Source organism: Loxodonta africana, chromosome 7 (assembly GCF_030014295.1).
Source record: "Loxodonta africana isolate mLoxAfr1 chromosome 7, mLoxAfr1.hap2, whole genome shotgun sequence".
NCBI classification, from domain to species: domain Eukaryota; kingdom Metazoa; phylum Chordata; class Mammalia; order Proboscidea; family Elephantidae; genus Loxodonta; species Loxodonta africana.
The window spans coordinates 10259189-10272567 of record NC_087348.1 but is presented as its reverse complement, the minus strand read 5'-3'; the positions used below and the strand labels follow the sequence as shown (position 1 = coordinate 10272567).

Below are 13379 nucleotides of genomic sequence, written 5' to 3'. Positions count from 1 at the left end.
ATGAGCAAAATGGACTTCCTGCCCTGTCCTGGTTTCAGTCTGGCCCTGGGGAGACATGTCCTGCATTCAACAGGCTTTTCAGGGCTTTGGCTGTGACAAGCTCAGCGTGGCCGACCTTGCATGCTGGGCTATGCTCTGCCAGGACTGCCCAGGGGTGGGGTGATGCTGCAGGGGACCTCCCCTCTGTGCCAGCTGGACCGACTTCCTAGCTCTGTCCTGCAGATTCTCTGTAACGTTCTCCTACTACGGGCTGGTCCTGGACCTGCAGAACCTGGGCAGTGATATCTTCCTCCTCCAAGTCCTCTTTGGAGCCGTGGACTTCCTGGGCCGGGCCACCACCCCCTTCTTGCTCAAGTTCTTCGGCCACCGCGTCACCATAGCCAGCTCCCAGTCCACTGCTGGCTTCTTCATTCTGGCCAACGTGCTGGTGCCACGAGGTGAGGTCAGGGCAGTGCAGAGAGGGTGGGCTTACGGGTGGTAGCCAGGGAGACTGACTTCCCTGCCTACCCCAGTTGTCTGCACACCTGTGACCCCTTCCACTGCTGACCCCACACTTGTGCAGTTTTGCAGCCACGCCCTCTGAGCATCTTTCTGCCTGTGTCTATTCCTGTCATGAACTTTGCTGTGTCATCTCAGGAGTTCCCTCCCCAAGCAGCCCCCAGCCCATTTCCCTGGTGAGAAAATTGAGGCCCAGACAGGTGAAGCAAGGTGGTCAAGTTGCTCAGCTAGTATGTGACAGAGCCAGGGCCAGGACTCATGGGGTTAAGAGCCAGAAGATGAAGCCTGGAGGGAAAGAGGGACCAGGAAGACCAGGGGGGCAGCAAAGGCACCAAGCAGGGAAAGAGGGGACAGAGAGAGTGTGTTTCTTCTCTCTTGTCAAGGAAGCATGAGGCACTGGTGAGCAGAGGGCTGGGAGGCTGCCGAGGGCCACCAGTTCCTCTTGTCTTCTGAGCAGCTGTGGTGCCTGAGAAACTTCTCCATGGTTCCTCTTAGCACCCCATGAGAGAGACTGGGGGTGGTGTGGGGAGCCAGGAGGAGGGCAAAGACGTCCAGGGACTGCCTGCTGCCGAGGGGGCTGCAAGAGGAGGGAGGGTGGCAGTGTGAGCCGAAAACTCTCCGAGAACATTTCTAGAGCCTTCCTGTGGGAGCCACACTTGACAGTTTATAAGACTCTTCATAACCAAGAGGTGGGTGGGGGAGCTGAGGCCCAGGCCAGTGATCAGACCTCAGCTTCCTGACCAGGACTCCTTCCACCCACCCAGGATCCCCCGTGAAAGTTAGGGTCCCCCGAGGCAGGTGGAGGGGACAGTAGGAAGGCTTCAGGACTTCTGGCCTCCCCAGGGCCTCTGCTGTGGCCTGGGCAGGGCCTGGCCCCCTTCTCTCCTAGGCCGTTGGGGGCAGACCAGGATTGTGGCCCTCAGCTGCCCCCTGCCCACCCATCCCAGAGCTGGCCTTACATCTATCTGCCCAACTCCTCAAGCCACCGACCGTGATTTCTAATTCTTCACCGTGGCCCTGCGAGGGACCAGAGTCGGCCCAAGGAAGCCTTGTAGGGGAGTCCCCCCACCGCCTGGCTCCTCTCAGGCAGACCTCATGCTGACCCCCTCCCTTGCCCAGATTTTCAGAGCATGCGCGTGGTCTTTGCAGTGCTGGGAAAGGGATGCTTCGGGGTAACCTTAACCTGCCTCACCGTCTACAGGACTGAACTCTTCCCAACTTCTCTGCGGTAGGCTGGGGCTGCAGGCCATGCTGGGGAGGGTTTGCTGGGACACCCCGGGAGGGCTAGAAGGGAGGGAAAGGAGGGTCAGGTATCCAGGGACACAGCAGAGCATGAGGGGACCCAGCTGCCCACATGGAGCTGGACAAACAGGCCTCACCTTCCTTCCCCCAAAGACCCTAAGGAGTTCCCTGTGAAGGATTCTGGAAGTTCCCTGGAAGAAGACCCCCTCTCTAGATGGGCAAATCTGTGAGGCTCCATGGAGGAAGTGACTTTAGGGGAGGCTTTGAGCCTAATTTTCCCTCCCTGGTATCGCCTGGCCCATCCAAACTGGCCCTTCTCTGGTAAAGTCCCCAGTAGTGGCAGGAGTGACATGGGCTTGCACCCTCCCCTTCACCCACAGGATGACAGCAGATGGCCTCCTGCAGGCAGCAGGCCGTCTGGGGGCTGTGATGGGCCCTCTGATTGGGATGACTCGCCAGGCCCTGCCCCTGCTGCCCCCCCTCTCCTATGGTATCGCCCCCATCGCTTCCAGCTTCCTCCTCCTGCCCCTCCCAGAGACCAAAGGACTTCCACTCCCCGACACCATGCAGAGCCTGGAGAACCAGTGAGTGATCTGTGGCTGCCCCGGGATTGGGGCTGGGGGTTCTCTAGGGCTAAGATATAGATGGGCTGCGGCTACAAATGTGGGGGCAGGCCCACCCATGTCCCTGGTATAGGAGACACAAGAGGTCAGGGAGACAGCCTAAGCAGAGGAGGCAGGAACTGGGCTGGGCTTGTCACCCTGATGACACTAGATGGCAGCTAGAGTTTGTTAAGCACTCACAATGTTCCGTCAGCACAGAGAGATCAAAGCTTGTTTCTGAAGCCATTTTAATCTTCACAACAATCCAGTCAGTAGAGTGCGATCCCCATTTATAGATGGAAAAGCTGAGGCTCAGAGAGGTGAAATAACTTACCCAAAGCGATTGTACCTTAAACCGAAAAAAAGAAACAAACCCGTTGACGTCAAGTCGATTCTGACTCATAGCAACCCTACAGGACAGAGTAGAACAGCCCCATAGAGTTTCCAAGGAGTGCCTGGTGGATTCGAACTGCCAACCTTTTGGTTAGCAGCCATAGCACTTAACCACTATGCCACCAGGGTTTCCAATTGTACCTTAGGGAAGGAAATGTAATAGTTAAGAGCACAGGTTCTGCAGCCGATTGCCTGTGACTGAATTCCCTGCCTACTTAAGAGAGTTACTTAATCTCTCTCACCAATACTGACACAAGAGGATATAGATAGCCTCAACAGTCTTAGTTAAATCTCACAAAGAATTCCAGACCCAGACAGATTAACAGATGAGTTATTTCAAACCCTCAAGGAACAGAGTGTTCTACTGTCAAATACATTCTTTGTGAGACTAGAAATGATAGAACACTTTCCAACTCCATTCTATGAAGCCAGGATAACTTCCCTAGGCTTTAGCTTCCTCCTTTGTTAAAAAAAGGTATAAAAAGTATATAGGTATACTTTGGTCATGTTATCAGGGAGATCAATCCCTGGTAACGAGTCAGCAAAAAAGAGGAAGGCCCTCAACGAGGTGGATTGACACAGTGGCTGTAAAAAGGCTCAAGCATAACAACAATTTTGAGAGTGGCACAGGACCGGGCAGTGTTTCTTCTATTGTACATAGGGTTGCTATGATTTGGAACCCACTTGATAGCATCTAAGAACAACAGCAGCTTTAAGCCACTGTTCTATCCTCTGGGAACACCACAGTAAATAAAACCCTAATCTCACAGGGTTTACTAGAAGACTTGACCCCAGATCTACTCTCCTAAAAGCCCAAGCCTGTAACCATTTCACCATGCATCATTGCAGTCTTCTGATTTTTCTAGAAAAAGATCAACACCAGCACAGAGAGGCCAGCGAGAGGTGGTCAATACAGAAAGCACTTGGTTCTAGAAACGCTGCCCGCGTGGAACCCCTTTGGCCAAAGACCCCTGGGAAAGGAGTTGCCAAAGGTGGAGACCAGTCGAGCAACCTGGAGGGTTCGGTGTGGCTAAGTGGGCAGCAAGGCCTTCTACTGCAGCTCCCGCTTTCGCCACACCCTCCCGCTTTCATCATGCCCCTCCCACCATGCCCCCAGCCACGCCCTCCTGTTCTTTCCGGTGAAACTGGCCGTGCATAGCCAGATGCCCTGGTCAGAGTCTCCTGGCTGCCCACAGAGCTGCTTCATTAGCAAGACAGGTCCTGTCCTGTCCCTGCCAGGCTCGCGATTTCTCTCGGCCGCCTCCTGACTCCTTTCGCAAGACCTGGCTCTGCAGGATTCTTTCCTCTGGGCTTCCAGAGTGGATTGTCAGACAGACAAGGGCAGGGTCCGGATAGGGTTCCAGCCTCCCCTCACCACTCACAGAGTTCTCATCTTTTAAGATGGGGTTGACCATGGAACCTGTCTCCCAGGGTGGGTGTGAGGATCACCTGATGTTAGCACAGGCCAGTCTGAGAAATAGAGCTGAGCACAGGTAGGTGTCCAGGTCGTGTCCCCCACAAGGTACCCAGCCCAGGGGCACATGAGGCTGAAACCAGCCCAGGTTACACTGGCCCAGTCACCCACCTAATGAGGGCTGCAGTCATCCAAGAAAGGGGCACTCTTTTGCCATTTGCCTGTCTGGAGAGGGCATGTTTTCCTAATCACACAAAGACACTTTGTGTACTGACAGCAGCCCAGGCTGTTAGAACCATGCAATCACTGAGGCTGGCCACCTGTCCAGGGCCGAGGAAGACAGCCTGATAGGTGGGGGCTATGCCCAGAGTGACATGGCTGAGCCCTGGCCTGACTCCCAGGCAAGCCCCTTTCTAGCACACTGGGCTCCTGGCGGCTCACCTCAACCCCACCCAGGTGCTGGTCTCTGCAGCCTTGCCACAAAGTCACCCCCACACCCTTCCCTCCCCACCTGAGTTCCAGACCCTTCAGACACCTGCCCACTCTGCACTCCCCTTGGATAACTTGGGGACATTTTTAGCCCTTGTTCCTCATCCAGGCATTCCAAGTCACCTCTCCCACACCTGACACACAGCAGCTTATCAATTCTACCTCTTCAGTAGCTTCCAGATCCATCTACTTGTCCATCACCATGGCCACCTTCATCTCTGGTCCCTGAACTATTGTTCTCTGGTGTCCATTGCCCGCCACACAGCAGCTTCGATGGTTGTTTGGAAACACAATTCAAATCAAATCCCCTCTCTGCCACCTTCTGGTGGCCCATGATAAAGGCAACACTCCTTCCCCCACCAGCAGGTCGGGCCCCTGTGGGTCACCAGCCTTATCTCCTACCACATACTTCCCCAATACTTCCCCAGCTACAGGGACCTCCTTTCAGCTCTTCCAATGCATAAGGCCCCCTCCTGCCTCAGGGCCGTTGCACATGCTGTTCCCACTGTGGACCATTTTCCCTCTTCACCTTCCAGGTCTCCATCAAGCATGACTTCCTCAGGAAAGCCTTCCCTGACCACTTCCCACCCCCAACCCCCCATCCTTTTCTACCTCTGCTATCAGACTACTTTCTTCAAACCCTGGTCCTCTCCTTCAAGGCACTTGTATCAACAAAGAATTGCACTCCTCTTTGCACTATTCACTTCCCTTTAAGAAGGGAAAGCTGTCTTGCCTGCTCCCACAGTGCCCCAGTGCCTGGCACAGGGTGGCATGTAATGGACACTCAATAATATGTGTGGCAGGAATGAATGTCAGTCACCATCCCGTGCCCCTTACCCACATCCTGGCTTCCCAACAGGCCTGGGGACTATTTCTGAGCAGTCTGTAGTCGGGAAAAGGGGGCGGTAAAGAAAGAGGCAGCCCTGGCCAAGGAGCTGGAGCCCCCCAGATGACTGGACCATCTGCTCTAAGACCCCAGGCAAATCCCTTTGCCAATCCCCTGCAGACCTTGGGCTCAGAGCCAAGGCAGGTCACAGGCCAGGGCAGGGGGAGAAGAGAGGCCAGCCTGGCTGCTGCCTGCCAGGTTCAGCTCCTGGCACGGTGGCACTGAGGTACCCTGACAGCCACATCTATGTCAGGACACTAAAAAGCAAACATTAAACTTACAGCCCTTTTATTAACTTTCCATTTTTATCAGTTAACACATGTACTTAGTTGCAAATAGTTCAAAGTCAAGTAGTTACTACAAAACCTTTGTTTCCAAATCCAGCAGTGCCCCACACCGGCTCCCCTCTGTTTCCCTTCCCTGGAAGCACCCACATCCCTCTCTTTGAGCTGATTGCTTTTTGTCACCATTACCTCTCCAAATAACAGGCTTACATGGGCCCTTCTGGAAACCCTGGTGGCGTAGTAGTTAAGTGCTAAGGCTGCTAACCAAAAGGTCGGCAGTTCGAATCCGCCAGGTGCTCCTTGGAAACTCTACAGGGCAGTTCTACTCTGTCCTATAGGGTCGCTAAGAGTCAGAATCGAACCGATGGCAGTGGGTTTGGTTTTTTTTTATGGGCTCTTCTTAGGAGTCCCTGGGTGGTACAAACGGTTAAACACTGGACTACTAATCAAAAAGTCAGCGGTTCATACCCACCCAGAGGCATCTCGGAAGAAAGGTGTGGTGATCTACTGTCTTAGGCTGGGTTCTCTAGAGAAGTAAAACATATAAATACATATATATAAAAAAATAGAGAGATTTATATCGAAGAAATGGCTCACACGATTGTAGAGGCTGGAATGTCCTAAGTCTGTGAGTTGGGATAGAGGCTTCTCCTGATTCATGTAGCCTTGGGGGCTGGCGAATTCAAGATTGGCAAATCAGATAGAAGGGCTATTACTCACAGGCTGCGAAGATGGATGAATCCCAAGATTGGCAGGCAGGATGGCAGGTAAGCTGCTAATTCAAGTCCCAAGAACCAGAGGTCAAATGAATGGGAGACAGTTGCAGGACCCAGAGTGAGCAAAAGCCCACGAGTCTTACCAGAAAGTCCACTTACACATTCAATGCAGGAAACTCTCTTTCAGCTACTCACAGTAGATCCCATCACGGAAGTGATCGCATTATATCAAATCTCATCATGAAAGTGATCACATCATCATATGACTCCCAAACTACATCATAACTGCCAAACCACTGAGAATCACAGCTCCGCCAAGTTGACACATAACTTTAAAGATCATATCTGCTTCCAAAAGGTCACACCCTTGAAAACACTATGAATTGCAGTTCTACTCTGCACACATGGGGTCGCTATGATTCAGAAGTGACTTGACGGCAACTGGTTTGATTTAGTTATGGGTTCATTTTGATTTTTCACTTTCAGGCATTATCTGTTGACTTCCCACCACGGAAGAGGAAAATTTTATTCCCTTTCCTACCTCATACCTAGCCCCTACACAGATCCTTCCCATTCCCAAATATCTCTAGTATCTTTGTATCATAACTATGGTTAGATCCTTATTCAGTGTTTCATCAGCATGTTATTGTGGGGTTTACATTAACTTTACCCAAAGAATTTTTAACAGTTTCTGAGAGATAATCTTTTTAAAAACCTTGGAACTTAAGTGTCTTCAATAAGGACTCCGGACCATACCTAACTAACAGGTTATGCCAATGAGGTGTTGAGGAGACTCTAGGGTGGAGGTGGCCAGGTCAGAAAGACCCACCTCATACTGACCGGCCTTGGGAGAGAGAGCTGGAGTTTTATGAGATCCCCAATAAATGCTCTGGATGCTCAATTTCCATGGATTGCCTCATTGATGAAAGAAATAGATGCTTGTGGGAGGGTAGTGCATCCCTTTGGGACATGGAAGCCCCATGTTGTGAACCTTCCTGGACCTCACCTTATAAGTCTCTTCATTTGTATACTTTCTTGCTAGAATAAAACTGTAGTCACAAGTATAACACTCTGTGAGTCATTCCAGTGAATTATGGAACCAAAAGGAGTAGTGAGAGCCAATAGGTCAGAGGTGAGGGGGGCTGAGAATCCCTGAGCTTATGGCTGGCATCCTGAGGGTGTAGAGGGAGCCCCTAATTTGTAGCCAGCAGGTGAGAAATGAGAAAGCCTGGGAGGACTTTAAGCTTATGGCTGGAATGCTGATGGGGTACTGGGAAAACCTCAAATTTGTAACAAGCAGATCAGAAGTGAGGGTGCTGTATGGACTCCCAAGGTTGCAGCTGGCACCTGAAGTCTTGGGCCAACTTGGCGTTCTGGAGAACTGCGCCCTTTAACTTGTGAGCACTGACCTCACTCCAGATAGCTACGGTCAGAGGAAGAAGTGCTACATGGGCAGCTGGTGTCAGGACTGAATAGAAAAGTAAAAAGTGGTTAATTCATCAATTTTTATATTTGGATTTGATTGATCCACTCACTTTTGCAAATGCTACTCATAACCCCCCCCCAAAAAAAACCCAGTGCCATCGAGTAGATTCTGACTCAGAGCAACCCTATAGGACAGAGTAGAACTGCCCCATAGAGTTTCCCAGGAGAGCCTGGTGGATTCGAACTGCCGACCCTTTGGTTAGCAGCTATAGCACTTAACCACTATGCCACCAGTAGCCAAGCAATATAGAGCCTGTGATGCCTTTTCCTTACAACTTTTCATTTTCCCCAGAGTTAACTATCGCCTTGTTTTTCTTTTACTTGTTTTCTTTATGCTGTAATCCAATGCTATTTACATTTAATGCTTTACATTTAAAAGAAGAAAACTCTCAAATCAAATACTTCACTAATACCTTAAGAAACTAGAAAAAAAAAAGGAGCAAATTCAGAAGAAAGGAGATAATAAAGAGCAGAAATCAGAGAAATATGAAAACAATAGAGAAAAATCAATAAAACCAACGGCTGGTTCTTTGAGAGATCAATAAAAACCATAAACCTCTAGCCAGACTGATTAGGAAACGGAGAGAAAAGACACATATTATGATATCAGATATAAGAGTGGAAGCATCACAACAAATGCTACGGACATCAAAATGATACTAAGTGAATATTATGAGCAACATTTTACCAATAGATTTGACGACTTAGATGAAATGGAAAAATTTCTTTAAAGACACAACTACCAAAGCTCACTCAAAAAGAAGTAGATAACTTGAATAGCTCTGTGTCCATTAAACGAATTAAGTTTGTGGTTTAAAACTTTCCCACAAAGAAAATCCCAGGCCCAGATGGCCTTACTGGAGAATTCTACCAAACACTTAAGCAAGAAATAATACCAATTCTACACGAACTCTTTCAGGACACTGAAAAGGTGGTAATATTTCCCAACTTATTCTATGAGGTCAGCATTACCTAGATACCAAAACCAGAAAAAGAAAAGAAAGTTATAAACCAACATTTCTAATGAACACAGACACAAAAATTTTAAACATTTAGCAAATTGAATTCAGTAATATATAAAAAAGGTCAACACATCATGACCAAATGAAGTTTATCCTAGGAATGCAAAGTTGGTTTGACATTTGACAGTCACAGTTAACAAACTAAATTATTAACAATCTAAAAAAGAAAAACCATATGATCATCTCAATAGATGTAGAAAGAGAATTTGACAAAATTAAACATCCGTTTCTGATAAACAACATTCAGCTATCTGGGAATACCTGAGAACTTCCTCAGTCTGATAAAGGGTGTCTATAAAAACCACAGAGCTAACATCCTAGTTAATGGTGAAAGATCAAATGCTTTCCCTTTAAGATCAGAAATGAGACTACGGTATCCACTCTTACTGCTTCTATTCCGCGTAGATCCTAGCTAGTGCAATAAGACAAGAAATTATTTAATACAGATTGGAGAGAAAGAAGTAAAACTGTCTATGTGCAGGAGAAGTAATTATCTATATGGAAAACCCTGAGAGATCTACAAAAACGTTACTACTCATTGCCTTTAAGTTAACCCCAACTCATAGCTTCCCTATAGGACAGAGTAGGACTGCCCCATAGGGTTTCCGAGGTAGGGCTGGTGGATTCGAACTGCCGACGTTTTGGTTAGCAGCTGAGCTTTTAACCACTTCACCACCAGGGCTCCAAAAATGTTACTAAAGAACTAATAAATGAGTTTAGCAAGGTTGAAGGATACAAGGTCAATATGCAAAAGCTTGCTGTATTTCATATACTAGCAACTAACAATCAGAAATGTACAATTTTGAAACAATACCATTTAAAAATTGCACAGGAAAATATCATATCTAGGGATAAATTTGACAAAGCAAGGCATTACCTGTAAATATAAAACTACAAAACATTGCTGAAAAGAATTAAAGAAAACCTAAATAAATGGAGAGATATCTTGTGTTCATGGATAAGAAGACTCAACAGTATTAAGATGTCAATTCTTCCCAAAGAACCTACAGATTCAACACAATCCCAATAAAAGTCCCAGCAGGCCTTTAAAATGAATTGACAACTCATCCTAAAATTTATATGGAAATGAAAAGGACTTCCAGTAGCCAGCCAAAACAATTTTTAAAAAGAACAAAGTTTGAGAACTTTTGTTCAATAGACTAGAGTTGAGAATACGGAAGCTGAATCATGCGTATATGGTTAATTGATTTTGGACCAAGCTGCCAAGTCAACTCAATGAGTAAAGAATAGTCTCTTTAACAAATCATTCTGAAACAATTTGATAGTCACAAAATTAGAGACAGAGAGAGAAAAGGAGAGGTAAAGAAGGGCAGAGGGGGAGACAAGAAGGGAGGAGATGAGAAGGAAAGAGAACTCAAACCTTAATTTACACCATATACAAAAACTAACTTGAAATGTAAAAGCTAAATGTGAGAGCTAAAATTACAAAACTTTCAGAAGAATCCAGGAGAAAACTTTAGCAACCTTGGGTTTGACAAAGATTTCTTAAATAGAACACACACACAAAAATATGAACTATATATAAAAGAAAAAAATTGATATATTGAACTTCGTAAAAACTAAAAACTTTTGCTTTTCAAAAGACATAGTTACAAAAGTGAAAAGGCAAGTCATAAACTTGGAGAAAATGTTGCAAAAATCTATACTTGACACAGGACTTCTAACTAGAAAATATAAAGAACTCCTACAACTCAACTATAAAAAAGACAATCCAATTTAAACAATGGACAAAAAAAATTTGAAGAGACGCTTCACTAAAGATGTTACATGGATGGCAAATAAACACTTGAAAAAATGCTAATATCATTAGTAAAATGTAAATTAAAACCACAATGAAATACTACTACATGCCCACTGGAATGGTGCAAATTAAAAAGACCAAGTGTTGGGGAAGATGTGAAGCAACTGGAACTCTCCAACATGGCAGTGGGAATGTTAAATGATACAGTCATTTGGAAAACAGTTTGGCAGTTTCTTAAAAGCTTAAAGAACTGTATAACACAAAACGGGAATCTTAATATAAACTATGGACTTTAGTTAATAATAATATATTGATATTGGATCATCAATTGCAACAAATGTACCACATCAGTGCAAGATATTAATAACAGGAATGGGGGAGGAAGGTAAATGGGAACTCTGTACTTCTGCTCAATTTTTCTGTAAACATAAAACTGCTAGAAAAAAAATAGTCTATTTGAAAAGAAATTAAGGAGGCAGAGCCAACATGGCACTATAGACAGAAGCACCATGCCCTCCTTCTGCAGCAAAGATCTGAAAAACTAAGTGAAAGAGATACAAACATTAATCCTGGAACCCAAGTATCAGATGAAGAAATAAAGAACTTGATCAAGCACCGAATGGAATAACAAACTGACAGAAAACAGAGAATGAGAAGAGCTAAGAAGTGGAGGTCCCATATCAGCTAACATGGCCAGATTCACCATCTTGGGCTACAGCTGTCAAAGTACTCAGGGAATAAGGGAGGGTAACTCCATGGAGCTCCCAGCAGGAGACAGAACACTCGGTAACCAGGGATACATGCTTTCCCACCCCCATCCTTCCCTCTATGCAGCCTCTGCTGCCTGCCAAAGGGTCATGGCTGCTCGACCAGAGAGACACTAGCTCACTGCCACTGGGGTCTCCCTCACCCCCAGCAGCTGGACTCTTCAGCGCTACTTTTTGTTTGTTTGTTTGTTTGCCTTTTTGTTGTTGTTTTTCTCTCTCTCTCTCTCCTTTCCTTTCTCTCACCAAGTTAGCTCTGTGTGCCATCCCCTCCTGTTCTTGACAGGCTGTAATTTTTTTGGTTTGTTTCCTTTGTTCTTTTTTTGCTGTTATTGTTGTTTATTTGTTTGTTTTTTTTATTTTTGGGGGGGGTTTTGTTGTTGTTGCTTCTCTCTTCCTTCCTTTCCTTTCTCCCACCGACCCACCCCATGTGCCACTGCCAACTTCTTGATGGGCTGCGTTGTACTGCTTGGCTGGAGAGCCTCTGCCACATGGCCTCCCCAGGTCCGCACTGCCCCCACAGGCCAGCTCCCTCAGTGCCATATTTTTTTCTTTATCTTTCCCCTTCTCCTTTTCCTTCTCCCTCCCACCTAGGCCCTGCGCTGCCTCCACTCCTTCCTGATAGGCTGTGCTGTGCCACCTGGTGAGTGAGACATCAGCTCTCTGCCACCCCAATTCTGCCATATCCCCAACGACCAGTGCCCCACCATTTTTTGTTGTTGTTTTTAATTCATTTTTATTTGTCAGACTGTTGATTTATTCTCTCTCTTTTCCATCTCACCTTTCTTTTCTCCTACCCACCTAGCCCCATGCACCACTTCTTGACAAGCCGAGCCACACTGCTTGGCTAGAGAGCCACCAGCACACAGCCTCACACTGGGTCTGCCCTATACCCACTTGCTGAATCCTACCACATTGCCATTTTATTTGCTTTTTCTCTTTTACTTCTTTTTACTGTTTTTGCCTTTGTTTCTCTATCTTCTTTCTCTTTTTTCACCCGCCCACTTAGCTCTGCACATCACATCTTATCCTTTCCCTCCTGCCTATCTGAACCACGTCCTGAATGCCACACCCCCGAGTGGTACTGACTCGGTCCCCTGGACCCCACCCTGCACTGCCACCCAGACCCACTCTACTGTCCCCAGTTCGTGCTACAAACTATCCACCCCTTCTGGACCTACCTTGCTGCACAATAGCTGAGTGACTGGCCCTGCCCACTTGGACAAGGTGGTGAGAAGTTTATGCCCACAGGTGAGCAAACAATAAAACACACCAAGCCCACCTGCCCAAACATGAGCAAATAAAAAAAAGCAGGATGAAACAATCAAATCTACAATCAACAAATGAAGAAAATAATTCTTGAATGTCCCAGAGATAGCAGACAATATCAAAACATATTAAAAAAAAAAAAAACAGGAGGCGATGGCTCCAGAAAATGACGAAAATAAAAAAGATGACCTTCTGCCAGAAGAAAAGGCACTGGAACTACATCATAAGGAGTTCAAAACTCTAATATTCAGGGTTCTCCAACAGATGAATAAAAATGCAGACAAAAATGAAGAAAAAGTAGGCAAAATCATGAAAAATACAGACAAAACAATGGAAGAAATCAGGAAAACAATACAGGAACAAAATGTCCAAAAGGAAAAAAAAAAAAAAAAAACTAGAAATCACACAAAACCAGCAATTAGAAATACAAAAGATAAACAACAAGATTTCAGAAATGGACAGCGCAATAGAAGGTTTTAGGAGCAAATTTGAAACAATGGAAGGCAGGAACAGCTAAATTGAAAACAAATTCTTGGATACCACTTTGAGGGAA

At 46.5% G+C, this 13379-nt stretch overlaps 1 protein-coding gene across 2 annotated transcripts in view; it reads left to right on the top strand.

The window, feature by feature from the left end:
• SLC22A11 (solute carrier family 22 member 11) overlaps positions 1 to 11323 on the top strand; it is a 73820-nt gene extending 62497 nt beyond the window's left edge. For both annotated transcript variants that reach the window (XM_064287862.1, XM_064287861.1), the window contains 4 exons: positions 223 to 437; positions 1618 to 1726; positions 2121 to 2324; positions 3602 to 11323. In XM_064287862.1, coding sequence (XP_064143932.1) covers positions 223 to 437; positions 1618 to 1726; positions 2121 to 2324; positions 3602 to 3668 — 595 coding nt within the window. In that variant the 3' untranslated portion in view covers positions 3669 to 11323. The remainder of the gene's footprint in view (positions 1 to 222; positions 438 to 1617; positions 1727 to 2120; positions 2325 to 3601) is intronic.
• Positions 11324 to 13379: the final 2056 nt, after the last annotated feature.